The sequence below is a fragment of the Callithrix jacchus genome, chromosome 4, assembly GCF_049354715.1.
Source record: "Callithrix jacchus isolate 240 chromosome 4, calJac240_pri, whole genome shotgun sequence".
Taxonomy (NCBI): Eukaryota; Metazoa; Chordata; class Mammalia; order Primates; family Cebidae; genus Callithrix; species Callithrix jacchus.
The window spans coordinates 41,097,837-41,114,413 of record NC_133505.1 but is presented as its reverse complement, the minus strand read 5'-3'; the positions used below and the strand labels follow the sequence as shown (position 1 = coordinate 41,114,413).

The window sequence follows — 16,577 nt, the reverse complement described above, 5'->3', positions numbered from 1 at the left end:
GCGGGGTTGTCTAGTAAATCTCTCCTATTCAGGGAGGCCCGGGTCGTGTGACGTCAACAGTTGCTGGGCAGATGAGGCCAACACAGGTTGCAAAGAGAGGCGGGGTTCAGATGCCTTAAACTCCGCAGTGCTCAGCTAAGCAGAGAGCAGTGCGAGGAAGGGCGGGCAGAAAGGGCTCTTGTGGTTGACTAAGGGTTAGGAGAGCGTTGAACCGGGAGGGACCCTAGGAGGGACCTCGTGGAAAGATTCAGAGACTGCGTCCTCTCCCTGGAGCCCTCTTCCCCCACACGCGGCGGGTATATTTTGCTGCAGTTGCCCCAGGACCTGTTCCCAAGACTCTGCCCGTCCCTCCTGTCCCTCCCGGTGTTGTAGCGTGATGGTCATGGGAACCCTCACCCCACTTGAAACTGCTCCCAGCTCCTGTTGACTTCCAGCTTTCCGGTTGAGGCTGCGCCTTTAGATGACACGACCCTACTCACCCTTGTTTCCAGCGGTTGCTCGGCCCTGGAGGTGCCTCTCACTGTAACCCATCACCAAGGGGGCTTCTGCAGGTGCCCGTCGCTTTCTTGCTTTCTTCCTACAGTCCTTGACCCATCATTTCCCCCGACCCCCATTAAGGCAGAGCACAGAATCCAATCCCCCAGTGTGATAGTCCTGGTCCAGGCACTAATTGTCCTTTTCTCGGAAAAGGCAGGGGGATGTGGAAAAGATTCTGGTTCCCTCCCCTTAGATCTGTGGCTTTCGCTTTCACTTCCTTCTCCGAGAGCCGACAGACCTCCGGGTGCAGTGTAGTCATGGCGCTACTGGATGTATGCGGAGCCCCCAGAGGGCAGAGGCCGGAATGGGCTCTCCCGGTTGCTGGAAGCCGGAGTCGCTCGGACCCGGGACAGTACAGTTTCTCCCTGCGATCTCCAGAGCTCGCCTTACCCCGAGGAATGCAGGTCGGGGCTGTAAGGGATCCCCGGGGATGCCGGGAGGCGGGCGCTGAGAAGTAGATGGTCGCCTGAGAGGAGAAGACAGCGGGAGCGCGGGAGCATAGGGGACCGGTTTGGGGGCAGCCTTCAGTCCTGGAGAGCGCCAGACCGAAGGAAGAGGCCATGTGGGGATGGCGCCTGAGAGGAGGAAATGCAGGTTAGGACAGAGTTACAGGTGAAGTGGGGGCTCCCAAGGGAAGAAAAGAGAGCTTTCCTGCCCTTGTCCACAGACAAATCGTGGAGCCTTTTTCATGGGTTATCACATGATATAGGAGCTGTGTAGTGTCTTGGAAAACCTATGAACTTTGCCTGCTAGCTTCCTCTCAGCAACTCTCTGTTGAGTGACTTAGAACAAGTAACTTAGTATAGGTCCCAAGTCCCTCTTCTGTAAAATGAGGATACTGTTACTAAATGTGTTTTGTGAGAGTCAAATGAGTTATGCATGGAAGAAACCCTTAAAGTCACTCTCAAAATTTTTTAGTAATGGTAACATGTGCTTGCCTTTATTTCTATTATGCCTCTTCTTTTCCTTCTCCAAGCCATTTCTTCTAATTTGTTGTTTCATTTATTGATGGTTAGACAATTTCTGCATATCTCCTCACCCTCATACTCTCTGAAACCATTTCCTGGAGCCTCTTACTACAGAATTTTTCATCGCCTTTCTCTACCTCTTTTCTCTTATCAGCCCACAGAATTCTTCCAGTCCCTATGTGGGGACGAAGAAAGGAACGTTCAGATTGAGATGGCCCATGGCACCACCACGCTCGCCTTCAAGTTCCAGCATGGAGTGATTGCAGCAGTGGATTCTCGGGCCTCAGCTGGGTCCTACATTGGTGAGTGTATATGCTCCAGCAGGCAGAATCTGGGGATCTGGGCTTTCCTTTCTGCAGGAGCTCAACTCTGCAGCAAAGTGGAAGTGGATATTGATTTAGGACACACTGGGGGATTTGTGAGGTCATCTTTTCTCTCCCCAAACTCCATCTTCTTCCAGCTACCTTACGGGTGAACAAGGTGATTGAGATTAACCCTTACCTGCTTGGCACCATGTCTGGTTGTGCAGCAGACTGTCAGTACTGGGAGCGCCTGCTGGCCAAGGAATGCAGGTAAGTGAGGCCTCTCATTTTCCTTTCTTAGTCTAGTGGTTAATCCCTGGATCTCTCAGATCATTGCTCCGCACTCTTGTCCCATGTGGTCCCTCTTAGTGCTTATAGTATATTTCACAAAACAGCCTTTTGATGATAAGAACCTTCTCCCAAATCTCATCCTGTGCCCCACTCATAAACCAGATATGTCAGTTATTTAGCACTGACACATCTACCCTGGTGGGATAGTATCATTTACTAGGCTGCCTTAGTATGTTTCAGATACTTCAAATTCCAAAATTGTTTCTGATCTTTAGATTCTGCAAAATAATTCCTTTCCAATGCTTATCTCTTCAATAATTTCCTGCCCTATCGAGTTGGAAAAAGCTAACCTTCCTTCCCCTCCACCCTGTCCTCACCCAGGCTGTACTATCTGCGGAATGGAGAACGCATTTCAGTGTCCGCAGCCTCCAAGCTGCTGTCCAACATGATGTGCCAGTACCGGGGCATGGGCCTCTCTATGGGCAGTATGATCTGTGGCTGGGATAAGAAGGTGGGTGCTCTTCCTTCTCCATGTTCCCCCACCATGTTTCCCATGGATGACAGATCTGCTTCCCATCATATACTCCTACTCCCTCCCTGACAAGATGCATGGCATATAGAATGCTCCGGTATAGAACTGTTCCCGTATATCTGTGGACTATTTATTGGTCCAGATATGGATCATTGTATGTGTTTTGTAAGCTTGTCTCTTTTGTCAAATAGTTAATTTCAAGTTTGTTTTTCCTTTTTTATTTCTAAAGTTCTATGACTTTACCAAAGTGCTCTCTTATTTCCAATGTTCTTGCGGTAATATTCATTCTTTTGTCCACTTTTTATGACTCACATTTGAACCTTTATGTTGCCAACATTTCCCTCTCCAATTTCAGCCTGAAATTTTTCATCTTATAGGGTCCTGGACTCTACTATGTGGATGAAAATGGGACTCGGCTCTCAGGAAATATGTTCTCCACTGGTAGTGGGAACACTTATGCCTACGGGGTCATGGACAGTGGCTATCGGCCTAATCTTAGCCCTGAAGAGGCCTATGACCTTGCCCGCAGGGCTATTGCTCATGCCACTCACAGAGACAGCTATTCTGGAGGCGTTGTTAATAGTAAGAGACCAATGTTCCCATCGCCATGCCTGGGAGGGGTCGGGAGGGTGATTTAAGATTGAGAGCCAGCCTGGCCAACATGGTGAAACCCCATCTCTACTAAAAATACAAAAACTAGCCTGGCGTGGTGATGGGCACCAGTCATTCCAGCTACTTGGGAGGCTGAGGCAGGAGAATTGTTTGAACTGGGGAGGTGGAGGTTGCAGGGAGCCGAGATTGTGCTGTTGCACTGTAGTCTGGGGCCACAGAGCAGGACTCTGTCTCAGAAAAAATAAATTAATTAAAAAAAAGATTGAGAGACTCAAAGGAGGCAGAATGGTAGGGAGGAAATTTTCAGAATCAGAAGAAGGGCATTGAAGGCCCAATCATATGGGTTTAAGCCTGCACATGCATCTTGTTGCTGCCTTTAGCATAACACCATTGACAGGAATTGAGGTGAAAGGTGACTCCGTGCTCTTTTCTCATTTGCCCAGTGTACCACATGAAGGAAGATGGTTGGGTGAAAGTAGAAAGTACAGACGTCAGTGACCTGCTGCACCGGTACCGGGAAGCCAATCAGTAATAGTGGTGGTGGCATCTGGGCAGGCCTCCTCCGGGAGGGCTTGGCCGATCAGAGACCTGAGCCATGTTAAGCCCCCGGAGAAGATGAGGCCCAGCTTGAGCCAAAGAGAAAGTACCTGCTCAGCAGCCGGAGGAGGCTGGTGTAGTGCATCTTCGGTGTGTTCTCTATTTGAACGAGCGTTTCCCCAGGGGAAATTTCTTGGTGCCCAACTAAGTAGAATAAAGAGAAACGGTTATAAATGCCTTTGTCTTGTGGCTTAGTGGGGTTGGGCCTGTGGTTGCTGGGTGGGACAGGAAATAAAGAGATGCTTTTTCTGGGGAAGGGACTCAACCCCTGTCTCAGAAATGTGGCTTCACCACGTATTTCTTTCTGGAGTTTCCTTCCACACTCATCTCTCCAAGACTGCAGGAATGTTGTTCATTTTTGTCCATGGACACTTGTTTGCAATTTCATGTAGGTTAGGGTCCTTTCCATAGAGAGATACCTGGAGACTCCTGTGTGGTCCACTGTTAATGGTTTGGGGAACAGGGAATAGGGCACCTAGTATAGCTGTTTTTGACTTTATAGAGTGGGATGAAAAAGCTTCCACTTCACCTTAATATGGCAATCCTAAACACCATACCATTTACCCCAAATAACACTTGGGAGATATTGAATATGGACAGACATTAGGGTTCCCATTTCATGATGTGTCATGCTGATTTGCAAGATGACGGGACTATAATTTGAGAGGAAGAAGAGATCAGGAGGGCTCCCTTAAGTGGGGAGTGTGGGGAAAATGTAAAAACCCAGGTTAAAAGAAAGAGACACACATCATGAGATTTTTGAAATCACGCTGGAACTATGGGCCACGTCACTTTCCAAAGACTAAAGGAAACAAATGCTTCAAAGTAGGAAGCAGCTGAGCACGGAGCTTTTTTCACTAGGGAGAGATTCTTAAAATGCCAGAATGAATAGAGTTGTAAAACTTTAGCGAGCCCCTACTTAAAATAACCCCCTCTCCCCCACCACTATTTTACACTTTGACTCACTGGTAGACACACAAATAACATTTCAAAACGGTGATTTGGAATCCAAGTGACCCTTCCTTTGGGGATTTTGTTTTGTTTTGTTTTCAGTTTGCGAGGTGGTTTCAATCAGGAGTCCTTTCTGGAATAAACATATTTTTCTGTTGCATAGGTAGGCTCTGGGTCAGGAAGGACATGTAGAAACCCGATTACTGTTCTAAACAGTGTTAAAATAGAACAAGAACCAAAGCCCAGTACCGTGCATTTCCCTCACAGGCCGAAGGTGCTCCCAGCAGAATCTGGAGTACAGGCTTAGAGGCATCTGAACCTGCGCTAGCTCAAGGTGCTCCGCTGAGAAGGATGGATGAAGATAAAAGATCAGGGCCTCCTAAATGCCAAATGTGTACGTGGAATTCCCCTTTGGCCTGGTGAGTGTGGTTGGAACCTTCTATTTAGGAGAGCCGGGCTTATTTTTCGCTAGCCTCAAACTGGAGATTGCTTGGGAGAAGAGAGCAGCCCTTCTTCATAGTAGGCTCAGAGGTTGAAGTAGTAACTTTGAGAAAATCTACTGATTCTCCAGTTACAAAGTAAAGACAACAGATAAAGTTGTCCTGAAACAACTGTATTTTACTTAATGACAAAGAAACATTTTTTGCAGTTTTATATCCCAGAGTAACCGCCGCTAAGGGTGAGTGCGACTCACCGCAGGCCTGGGCCGTGCGAACCGGATTTCGGGCTCCTGTTGACTGTCTGCGGGTCTCGCGCGCCCCCTGCCGGCGGCCCCGCCCACAATGAAAGCCTCCGCTGGGGAAGCGAAAGCGAAAGCTGCCCGAGCCCAGACGCCCGCCCAGGCTGAGCGCGGCTGCTGGACCAGAGCAGTTAGCGAAGTTGGGAGAGACGGAGAGGACCTCCGCGCTAAAGCAGAAGCCCCGGAGCTGCAGTCTCCCCGCCGCGGCTGGTGAGTTGGTGCAGAGGGGAACCTGGAGCACCAAGATGGACGCAGCCCAAGCCACTTGCCACTTGGTCACCCAGCTTCCCCGTCCCTCTGCACGGGGCGGTAGGAGGGAGCAGAGCCCGGACCGCTTAGCTCACCGCGGCAGGCGGGGGTGGGGGTGGGGACCCGGGGATTTTTTTTTTTTTTTTTAAAGCACGAGACTCCTGATGGTCATGCTTCCAGCTCCCTAGACAGGCAGAAAGCTGTCTGTCGTAGGCGGGGTGTACGGATGAGAACCGGTTGCCCAGGGGAGCTCTCAGGGTCGAATAGGATAAAATGAGAAACCGAAGGACGGGTTGGGCGGAGGCGGGCGGGAAGGAGGGCGGGTAGGAGGGCGGGGACAAGGACTGGGATTCAACTACCGTAATTTCTCATCTCTTCCCCTTTGACAGGGTCATGCCGCTCCCTGACCTGAGACCCTGGACCTCTCTGCTGCTGGTGGACGCGGCTTTACTGTGGCTGTTGCAGGGCCCTCTGGGGACTTTGCTTCCTCAAGGGCTGCCAGGACTATGGCTGGAGGGGACCGTGAGGCTGGGAGGGCTGTGGGGGCTGCTAAAGCTAACAGGGCTACTGGGATTTGTGGGGACCCTGCTGCCCCCACTCTGCCTGGCCACTCCCCTGACTGTCTCCCTGAGAGCCCTGGTCGCGGGGGCCTCAAGTGTTCCCCCAGCGAGAGTCGCTTCAGCCGCTTGGAGCTGGCTGCTGGTGGGGTATGGGGCCGCGGGGCTCAGCTGGTCACTGTGGGCTGTGCTGAGCCCTCCTGGAGCCCAGGAGACGGAGGCCCAGGACAAGAACAAAGTCTTGATGTGGAGGCTGCTGAAGCTCTCCAGGCCGGACCTGCCTTTCGTCATTGCCGCTATCTTCTTCCTTGCCCTTGCTGTCTTGGGTGAGTCAGGAGAGGACGTTGGGAGTTGGAGGCGGGAGATGGGCCTGGGTACCAGCACATTCATGTACTATTTTTCATGCCTCTTTCAGGTGAGACATTAATCCCTCACTATACTGGTCGTGTGATTGACATCCTTGGAGGCGATTTTGACCCCCATGCCTTTGCCAGTGCCATCTTCTTCATGTGCCTCTTCTCCTTTGTCAGGTAGGTGATGGGCAGCCGGTTCCACTTGCTAGCTCCAAAAAATGGCATGGGTCTTCACTTCCCTAACTCCATTTCCAGGCCCTTTCAGGCACAAAGCACAAAAATACTTAAACTAAAATATGGCGAATGTAGTCACTATTCTCTTTCATCTATTCATTCATTTCTTCATTCCTGTGCATCCAGTATCTTCCAAGTCGATCTGATCTTATTATAGGTACAAGTTGAGTGAAGTAGTACAAAAGGCATTTAAGTGTCAGATGGAATGTCTCTCAGCTGTTTCTCACCATTCCCAGGCCCATGAGATTCCCGTTCTTTCTGTCTCCTACCTCCTATCCCTGAGTCTGTCTGTAGAGTATCTCTCCAGGCTCACTCTCTCCTCGGGATGGGCATGCTTCTCCCGCCACTCTTCTTTCCAGATTCATCTTGCCAATCCCTGAAGATCCTTCTCTGAGGCTCATCACCTTTCTTTCCAGAATCACTACTCTTTTCCCTTCGCTTACTTTCCCTTCTCTTTCTAGACATACTCAAACAAACAAACTGTTTGATAGGTCTGGGACTGGGATGAGGTGAGTGAGGCACCTGGGGTGCAAAGTTTCAGCAGATGGGCCCTCGCCTTACCCCAATCCCCGCCTGCCTGAATGTCTCTATTTCTATGGTCATACTTAATTTAGAATACCTTCAAAACCACTTCTCCATTGTGCCTTCATTCCATCCTGGCTGCTTTCTGCTGAAACTACAGTAATCACTGCATGGTGATGTTTAGGTCAATGAGGGGCCACATATAAGATGGTGGACCCACAAGATTATAACACCATATTTTTACTGTACCTTTTCTATGTTTCCAAATCACAAATATCTACCTCTGTGTTACAGTCGCCTACAGTGTTAGGTGCAGTCATATGTTGTACAGATTTGTAGCCTAGGAGCAAGAGGCTTAACTGCATGGCCTAGGTGTGCTGTAGGCTCTGACATCAAGGTTTGTGTAAGTACGTTCTATGATGTTCGCACAACGGTGAAGCCATCCGATGACACATTTCTCAGAACACATCCCACATCAAAGGCCAAACCCTCATTATATCATGTCTGACTATTCCAAGCGACTCTTCAATATGGTAACTAAATTTGTATTAGACACCTATACTTTTTAAAATGCCCGCTTGTATATTTTTTCCTCTACATTTTATTGTAGACATGTAGTTGGTCTAAGAGGAATTCTCCATCTTGAAGGATGAAAGATGGGAACCACATGACTCTGAGGCTCCAGAGAATGGTGGGGATGGAGTTTATTACTGCAGTTCCAATGACGAAGTATCTGATGACAGAGAAGGGCTTTGGGTATGGGGCAGGAAGGAGACCAGTGCAGAGGAGACACACAGAGGGATAAGCCCGAGGGAGGCCAGGACAGAAGCAAGCACTGGGATATTTGTTTTCACAATATCTTTTCACCCTGATTGGAGTCTTCTACTGTGTCTAGTACAGAGTGCACTCCATAAATACTTGTGAATTTGTACGTGTTATGATTTTGTTCCCACATCTAGCTCACCATGTCTTCCCTTTCTTCTTCCTCTGTGCATTCTTTACCTCTTCTCTCTCTCTGTGTCTGTCTTTCATTTCTTTCCCTTTTGCCTCTCCTGGCAAACTTTCCCCCGACTTTGTGCCTCTCTGCACTCCTGGCTTGCTCCTCTGTCTGTTTCACCCGCTGGCTTGCTCCTTCTCTGCACCTCCTTCTCCCCTCATTCTCCTACCCGGCAGCTCACTGTCTGCAGGCTGCAGAGGAGGCTGCTTCACGTACACCATGTCTAGAATCAACTTGCGGATCCGGGAGCAGCTTTTCTCCTCCCTGCTGCGCCAGGACCTTGGTTTCTTTCAGGAGACTAAGACAGGTGGGGCCTGGAGTCCAGGTCTGGGATTCCCATGGTCATCCCTTGCCCCTCAGTGACCCTCCACCCACAGCCTCTCCTCCTGCCTTCACCCATGTGCCAGGGCCTGAGGATGCTTTTCTCTCTTTTGGGACAGGGTGGAGAAATGGCCTCTACTATCCCTCTCCACAAGTGAAGGAGGGTGTTCAGAGGAGAGGGCTGTGTCAGAGGGATGGTCAGGAGGGAGTTTCTGGGAACCCTGCAGTACACATGGTTGCCTTTCTTTACCTGCTCTGTCCTTCTTAGGGGAGCTGAACTCACGGCTGAGCTCGGATACCACCCTGATGAGTAACTGGCTTCCTTTTAATGCCAATGTGCTCTTGCGAAGCTTGGTGAAAGTGGTGGGGCTGTATGGCTTCATGCTCAGCATATCGCCTCGACTCACCTTCCTTTCCCTGCTGGACATGCCCTTCATAATAGCAGCTGAAAAGGTGTACAACGCCCGCCATCAGGTGAGTGCTCGTGTAAGGGAACCCGCAAGGGGAGAATAAAACTGACAGGTGAGGAGGCTTCCACATTTGTGGCTAGAGGATCTTCTAGAGAGAGATGGTCTCTTCTCAGCCTGTAGTGGGGGAAGGTATATTGTATGTATATACCACATTTTGCTTATCCAGCCATCCAACAATGGATATTCGAGTTCAGAAGGTTTATGATTCTCCAGAACTGCAAGCAAAAATGTAAAAGTGTGTGAGAGAATGCGTGGAAGAGGGAAGAGGGAGGGGAGACGATAGGGAAAAACTTTTCATTAGCCTCTCAAATGAGTCTCTACATCCTCCTTTCCTCCTGCAGAGATTAAAAATGATTTCTTAGAGGGTTTTAGGTAGGGAGTTTTCCCTTTAAAATCAGCAGAAGTCTGGATGCAGAACAGGGAAAAGAGGTGTCGCTGGGAAGTCCTGAGTCTGAATGTCAGCTCCACCTTCTCTTTTTTTTTTTTTGAGACGGAGTTTGGCTCTTGTTACCCAGGCTGGAGTGCAATGGCGTGATCTCGGCTCACCGCTACCTCTGCCTCCTGGGTTCAGGCAATTCTCCTGCCTCAGCCTCCCGAGTAGCTGGGATTACAGGCACGCGCCACCGTGCCCAGCTAATTTTTTGTATTTTTAGTAGAGACGGGGTTTCACCATGTTGACCAGGATGGTCTCGATCTCTTGACCTCGTGATTCACCCGCCTCGGCCTCCCAAAGTGCTGGGATTACAGGCGTGAGCCACCGCACCCGGCCCACCTTCTCTTTTTCTCTTATATTGTGGTAAAACATACGTAACATAAAATTTACCACGTTAACCATTTGAAGTGTACAGTGCGGTGACATCTAAGAAACCTGCATTGTTATTGGGCAACCATCATCACCATCCATTTCCAGAACATTTTTCATCTTCCTAAAATGAAACTCTGTACCCACCAAATAGTAACTCCCTACTACCTCCAACCCCTGGCCCCTGACCGCCGTCGTTCTACCTCTGTCTCCATGAATTTGATGACTCCGGGCACTGTACATAGGTGGAACCATACACTATTTGTCTTTTTGTGACTGACTTATTTTACTTAGCAAAATGTCTTCAGGGCTCATCCATATTGTAGCATGTGTTAGAATTTCCTCCCTTTTAAGGGAGCATAATAAATAATTCTGTTGTGTGCATATATCACATTTTGCTTATCCATTCATCTGTCAATGGACATTTGCATGGTTTCCACCTTTTGGCTGTTGTGAATTATGCAGCTGTGGACACAAGTGTACAAATACCTGTTTGAGACCCTGCTGTTGGTTCTTTTGGATGTATACTTAGAAGTGGAATTGCTGGATCACATGGCGATTCTATTTTAAAATTTTTGAGGAACCATTATTAGTCCATTTTTTATGCTGCTGATAAAGACCTACCCAAGACTGGGCGATTTACAAAAGAAAGAGGTTTATTGGACTTACAGTTCCATGTAGCTGGGAAGACCTCATAATCATGGTGGGAGGTGAAAGATGTGTCTCCCATGGTAGCAGGCAAGAGGAAAGGGAGCTAGTGCACGGGAACTCCTCTTTTTAAAACCATCAGATGTTGTGAGACTTATTCACTACGACAAGAACAGCAAGGGAAAGACTTGCCTCCATCATTCAATTACCTTTCATGGGAATTCAAGGTGAGATTTGGGTAGGGACACAGCCAGGCCATATCAAATCACCGTAGCGGCAGCACCATTTTAAATTCCCACTAGCAGTGCATTAGGTTTCCAGTTTCTCCCCATCCTCATTCTGTTGTCTTTTTTTTTTTAATAGCCATCCTAATGGTGGTGATTAGGTGATTAGGATTATCTCTTTGTGGTTTTGATTTGCATTTCCCTAATGATTGGTAACCGCTGAGCACTTTTTGGTATGCTTTTTGGCCATTTTTGCATCTTTTTTTAAAGAATATAAGTTCTTTGCCCATTTTTTGATTTTTTTTGAGTTGTGGGAGTTTGGTATATATTTTGCATATTAATTCCTTATCAGATTTATGATTTGCAAATATTTGCTTGCATTTCATGGTTGCTTTTTCATTTTGTTGACAGAGTTCTTTGATGCACAGACGTTTTAAATTTTGATGAAGTCTGATTTATCTGTTTTTTGTTTCCTGTGTTTTTGGTGTCATATCCAAGAAATCATTACCAAAGCTAGTGGCATGAGGCTTTTCTCCTGCATTTTCTTAGGGGTTTTATAGTGTTTGCTCTTATGTTTAGGCCTCTGATTTATTTGGAATTAGATCTCCACTTATCTTAACTATCTGTGGCATCTTGGGAAAACAACCCTTCCTTCCAGATTCAGACATGGGATGCGGGGGATGGGAGAATTGCCTCAAATGAAGGTTAAAAAAATTGCATTTATCTCCTATACTACCTAACCCTGAGAGCTCAACAATATTTTGTTCCCTCCTTCCTTTGTTCACTCTTTTTTTTTTTGAGACGGAGTTTCGCTCTTGTTACCCAGGCTGGAGTGCAATGGCACGATCTCGGCTCACCGCAGCCTCCGCCTCCTGGGTTCAGGCAATTCTCCTGCCTCAGCATCCTGAGTAGCTGGGATTACAGGCACGCGCCACCGTGCCCAGCTAATTTTTTTTGTATTTTTTTTTTTAGTAGAGATGGGGTTTCACCATATTGACCAGGATGGTCTCGATCTGTTGACCTAGTGATCCACGTGCCTCAGCCTCCCAAAGTGCTGAGATTACAGGCTTGAGCCACCGCGCCCGGCCCCCTTTGTTCACTGTTATTTTGTTCCCTCTTATTCCTTCTGGAAAGAAGAGTAAGGAAGAGGGAAAGAAACAGTTTACAGTTTGGTATTTTTAGGTAGACTGGGGAGCATCCCATGGGCTGAAATAAGATGTGGGGGCCTGCTGTCCTCTGCCACAACAGCCCCGGTGTCTGCTGACCCTCTTTTCCAGGCAGTGCTTCGGGAGATCCAGGATGCAGTGGCCAGGGCGGGGCAGATGGTGCGGGAGGCTGTTGGAGGGCTGCAGACTGTTCGCAGTTTTGGTGCTGAGGAGCATGAGGTCTGTCGCTATAAAGAGGCCCTTGAACAATGGCGGCAGCTGTGCTGGCGGAGAGACCAGGAACAAGCCTTGTACCTGCTCTTAAAGAGGGTGAGTGGCTGTGGGAGGAGCCCAGGAGAAGGGGAGGGAAAAGGAAGGTGAAGCTACAGCTGGTTCTGGGGTCCTTTTCACCTCAGTCTCATAGAGGCAGACACGGGGAAAGAATGGGAAGATTCTCAGCCTCATCTCTTTCTTCTCCTCTCCCAGGTGCTGCACTTGGGGGTGCAGGTGCTGATGCTCAGCTGTGGGCTGCAGCAGATGCTGGCTGGGGAGCTCACCCAGGGCAGCCTGCTTTCCTTTATGATCAACCAGGAGAGCGTGCGGAGCGATGTGCATGTGAGTGAGACATCCAAGTATGCTCTCCTTTTCTCTCTCTCTTTTTCTCTCGGGCCTTCTGGGCCTTGGGCTTCATTTGATCCTTTTAACAATACAATACAAAACAAAACACACCCCAAGTGATTTTGTTATGGAGAATTTTAAATGAGACGAAATAATATTACAAACTCACACATATACATCCTGTGCTTTAACAGTGATCAACTCATGCCCAATCTTGTTTGATCTGTACCGCCAGCCACTTCCGCGCAACGTGGATTTGCTATTATTCCGAAGCAAATCCAAGATACTATATAGTTTCATCTGTAAATATTTCAGTATGTTTCTTAAAAAATATAAACATCTTTAAAAGTATATATAACAGCAAAGCCATCATCACACCAAAAAATTAACAATAATTCTTAAAATTCATCAAATACAGTCAGTTGTCAAATTTCCACTTGTGTTATCTATGTAATATAGGTGTGTGAATGTGTTTATTATATTTTGCATGAATCAGGATCCAAAAAAAGGTCCACATATTGTGATTGGTTGATACATCTTTTAAATCTCTATCTATCTATAATCTATCTATCTATCTATGCATCCATCCATCCGTCCGTCCATCCGTCCGTCCATCCATCCATCCATCTATCCATGTATCTTTCTAAAAGTTTTCCCTTGCAAAGTTTATTTGCTGAAGAAATGGGTTGTTTGTCCTGTGGAGTTTCTTATGGATTTTGTTGACTGAATCCCTGTGGTATTATGTGCTCTTCTGCCTCTGTATTTCCTGTCTATTGATAGATAAACCTTGAAACTTGTGAGATTGAGGGTTTTTTTCTCTTTTCCCAACAGTACTTTTTTAGGTGCTGATGCATTCTTCCGCCAAGAGGCGCACAATGTTTGGTTCTCTATTTGTGGCAACATCAGCCACTGATGAGCAGTACCCAGATCCATGATGACATAGTTAGGGCTACACAAGGGAGAGACTCTGCCATTCTTCATGTGTTAGCTGAAGTACATCTGTGAAGGGAGACTTCTTCCCCTCATCTGCCATTTCATTACCCAGTGGTACAGTTTGATTAGGAAAGGGAGAGTGAGCATTAGTTTTCTTCCTACATTTACCAGTTCTCAAAAACAGTTACTTCATCCAGGGAATTATTTTAACAATTTCCTAGACAGTTGATAAACATCTTTTTTGTGTAGAGAACTGCGCTCGGCACTCTGACGGCTATGAAGGTGAATTGGGCACAGTGCCTGCATTTAAGGAGTTCCCCATCTAGTCAAGCAAGACAGAGCTGGGCACAAGTAATAGGAAGCAGTAACTGAAAAGGTCTGGGGCTAGAGGCAATGCTGTGGTAGGAGAATGGACTGTATGTCCTTTACATTGCAAATTGGAACACTGGGGTATTGGTGCCAGTTTTAAATTCCATCCAAATTGTCCATTTAAAGGTGGAGAATCTCTATTGAATATGAAGGAGGAGCAGTGTGGTGTTGGGTGGAGTGTGAGAAGTTGGGAGGGTGGTCTCTGGTGGGAGTGTCTTTGATTAATTGGCCTTCCCATCCCTGTTTTCCAGACCCTGGTATTCATTTGTGGGGATATGCTCAGCAAAGTGGGTGCTGCAGAGAAGGTTTTCTCCTACCTGGACCGACAGCCAAACCTGCCCTCACCTGGCACACTGGCCCCCACCACTCTGCAGGGGGTTGTGAAGTTCCAAGATGTCTCCTTTGCATATCCCAGTCGCCCTGACAAGCCTGTGCTTAAGGTGCCTGAAAGAGGCCCTGGGGAGGAAACCCGGACCCTTGCTCTCTGCTGCTAATGTATAATTGGGCATCACAGCCTGTAGATCACTTGCCTCTGAGAAGCTGATCTTGCCTCCGCTAGGAAGAGAAACAGAGGGATTTTGAGGGAGAAGGGGCAGGCCTTTAACGCTTTTCTGGTTTTCTAGGGGCTGACGTTCACCCTACGTCCTGGTGAGGTGACAGCGCTGGTGGGACCCAATGGGTCTGGGAAGAGTACAGTGGCTGCCCTACTGCAGAATCTGTACCAGCCCACAGGGGGACAGGTGCTGCTGGATGGAAAGCCCATCTCGCAATATGAACACTGCTACCTGCACAGCCAGGTGGGTGAGGAGGGAGAAGACAGGGACAGGAGAGGGGAGCATGTACAGAGAGGATGGGAGATCCATGGGAAGAAGCACCAGGTGTTCATGCTGAGGGAGGCAGGTGGGGAGGACAAGAGGGCCCCAGCCTTGGGGGTTTACACATAGTCCCCTGCCCCTGTCCCCTCTGCACAGGTGGTTTCAGTTGGGCAGGAGCCTGTGCTGTTCTCGGGTTCTGTGAAGAGCAACATTACTTACGGGCTGCAGAGCTGCGAAGATGATAAGGTGATGGCAGCTGCCCGGGCTGCCCACGCAGATGACTTCATACAGGAAATGAAGCATGGAATATACACAGGTATCTTCTGCAGATTGTAGAACTGCTCCATCAGTAAAAAGAGAAAATCAGACTAACTGTTAGTAGTGAGGGTTGTGTGCCTGTAACTTGATGTTTGCTGTTTCCCGGCCCTTTCCACCAGTCCCCACACCCTGAATTCTTCAGCCTCTGTTATCAATAGTCTTTGTTTGCAGAGAGCAATGCAGCAGTAGTGCTCCCTCCACGTGGGCAGCCCTGTCAGGTCCCCATCCCATGGCCCTCCCCACACTCCCGAGGTCCTAGTGGAAGTACCTGGTGTGCACTTGTCCCTCCTTGTGATATCTTGTCTCCATCACTTGTATCTGAGGAAGGGAATTTCTCTCATTTCCTCAGATGTAGGGGAGAAGGGAAGCCAGCTGGCTGTGGGACAGAAACAACGTCTGGCCATTGCCCGGGCCCTCGTGCGAGACCCACGGGTCCTCATCCTGGATGAGGCCACCAGTGCCCTGGATGTGCAGTGCGAGCAGGTGGTGAGCACCGTGAGAGGGACAGGGGACAGTGGGGCCTGGGAGGGGGCATGCTGGGAGGATCAGCCTGTGCAGAAGTGGGCAGAGGGAGGACAAAGGACCCACTAGTGGAAAGAGTCTGTGCCTTCTTGGGGTTGGGGAATGGAACCTGGTGGTGGGAAGGCAGCCCCGATTCCTCCTGGGCTTCCATTCCTCCAGCTGTGGCAGTACAGCTGGGAGAGAAGGGCAGTCTAGGCCTGTATTTACTGCCCTTTCCTACCTTCTTTTATTTCACACCTCTTTGCCCTACATTATAAGGGATGGTGCCCAGGTGGATATGGTGTCCATTTCATTCCTGTCTTTCTGAGGCACTGTGATCACCCCTTCAGCTGCAGGACTGGAATTCCCGTGGGGACCGCACGGTGCTGGTGATTGCTCACAGGCTGCAGACAGTTCAGAGCGCCCACCAGATCTTGGTGCTCCAGGAGGGCAAGCTGCAGGAGCTTGCCCAGCTCCAGGAGGGGCAGGACCTCTATTCCCACCTGGTACAGCAGTGGCTGATGGACTGAGGCCCCAGGGATACTGGGCCCTTCTCAGGGACGTCTCCAGGACCCAGAGCTGTTCTTGCTTTGAGTTTCCCTAGAGCTGTGCAGCCAGATAGTTGTTCCTGAGCTGCAGGCACGATGGAGATTCAGACCCTATGTGTTTTTGATGGGGTGGAGGGGTGGGGTGGGGCAGAGGGGTGGAGAGGTGGGGTGGGGTGGGGGACTGTCTGTGTCCAGGAAACAATTTCCTGGTGACTAGAGCTTTGCCTAATGATGAATAGTATTTTGTGAAACAATAAATATATTTTAAATACTTTCCTTTTTACCTGGACTATATACATTCATACAGAAAATTTAGACAATATAAAAAAGTACCCATTGTTTCACTTGCCGGAGATAACCATAGTTAACTATTTTGCTGTCTGTCCCATTTATTTGTTTGATTTTGAGATAGAAATTAACCAAA

The 16,577-nt window shown here is 48.6% G+C and overlaps 2 protein-coding genes across 4 annotated transcripts; both read left to right on the top strand.

Moving 5' to 3' along the window:
* The first annotated feature begins 754 nt into the window (after positions 1–754).
* On the top strand, positions 755–4,013 carry PSMB8 (proteasome 20S subunit beta 8). 2 transcript variants are annotated; one of them, XM_035297652.3, is made up of 6 exons: positions 755–941; positions 1,660–1,807; positions 1,966–2,077; positions 2,480–2,609; positions 3,008–3,212; positions 3,686–4,013. In XM_035297652.3, the coding sequence occupies exons 1-6, from the start codon at positions 795–797 to the stop codon at positions 3,772–3,774; spliced, it is 831 nt and encodes a 276-aa protein (XP_035153543.3). In that variant the 5' UTR covers positions 755–794; the 3' UTR covers positions 3,775–4,013. The 2 variants fall into 2 exon arrangements, with proteins under 2 accessions (XP_035153543.3, XP_054109827.2); XM_054253852.2 differs by lacking the exon at positions 755–941 and adding an exon at positions 987–1,131.
* A 1,605-nt stretch (positions 4,014–5,618) lies between these two features.
* On the top strand, positions 5,619–16,425 carry TAP2 (transporter 2, ATP binding cassette subfamily B member). Of its 2 annotated transcripts, none has more exons than XM_054253851.2 (12): positions 5,619–5,739; positions 6,168–6,661; positions 6,751–6,865; positions 8,618–8,748; positions 9,031–9,236; positions 12,184–12,381; positions 12,538–12,666; positions 14,223–14,411; positions 14,595–14,768; positions 14,943–15,102; positions 15,454–15,587; positions 15,956–16,425. In XM_054253851.2, exons 2-12 carry the CDS (start codon positions 6,172–6,174, stop codon positions 16,133–16,135), a joined length of 2,106 nt encoding a protein of 701 aa, XP_054109826.2. In that variant the 5' UTR covers positions 5,619–5,739; positions 6,168–6,171; the 3' UTR covers positions 16,136–16,425. The 2 variants fall into 2 exon arrangements, with proteins under 2 accessions (XP_054109826.2, XP_054109825.2); XM_054253850.2 differs by having other exon boundaries at positions 15,454–15,590.
* The last annotated feature ends 152 nt before the right edge of the window (positions 16,426–16,577 follow it).

Excerpts from the sequence above, each read along its gene's own strand:
- PSMB8 (XM_035297652.3), top strand. The coding sequence starts at position 795 with ATGGCGCTACTGGATGTATGCGGAGCCCCCAGAGGGCAGAGGCCGGAA. Across the intron at positions 1,808-1,965 it reads CTCAGCTGGGTCCTACATTG|CTACCTTACGGGTGAACAAG; the intron begins GTGAGTGTATAT and ends ATCTTCTTCCAG. Across the intron at positions 2,610-3,007 it reads TCTGTGGCTGGGATAAGAAG|GGTCCTGGACTCTACTATGT; the intron begins GTGGGTGCTCTT and ends TTCATCTTATAG.
- TAP2 (XM_054253850.2), top strand. The coding sequence starts at position 6,172 with ATGCCGCTCCCTGACCTGAGACCCTGGACCTCTCTGCTGCTGGTGGAC. Across the intron at positions 15,103-15,453 it reads GAAGCATGGAATATACACAG|ATGTAGGGGAGAAGGGAAGC; the intron begins GTATCTTCTGCA and ends TCATTTCCTCAG. Across the intron at positions 15,591-15,955 it reads ATGTGCAGTGCGAGCAGGTG|CTGCAGGACTGGAATTCCCG; the intron begins GTGAGCACCGTG and ends TCACCCCTTCAG.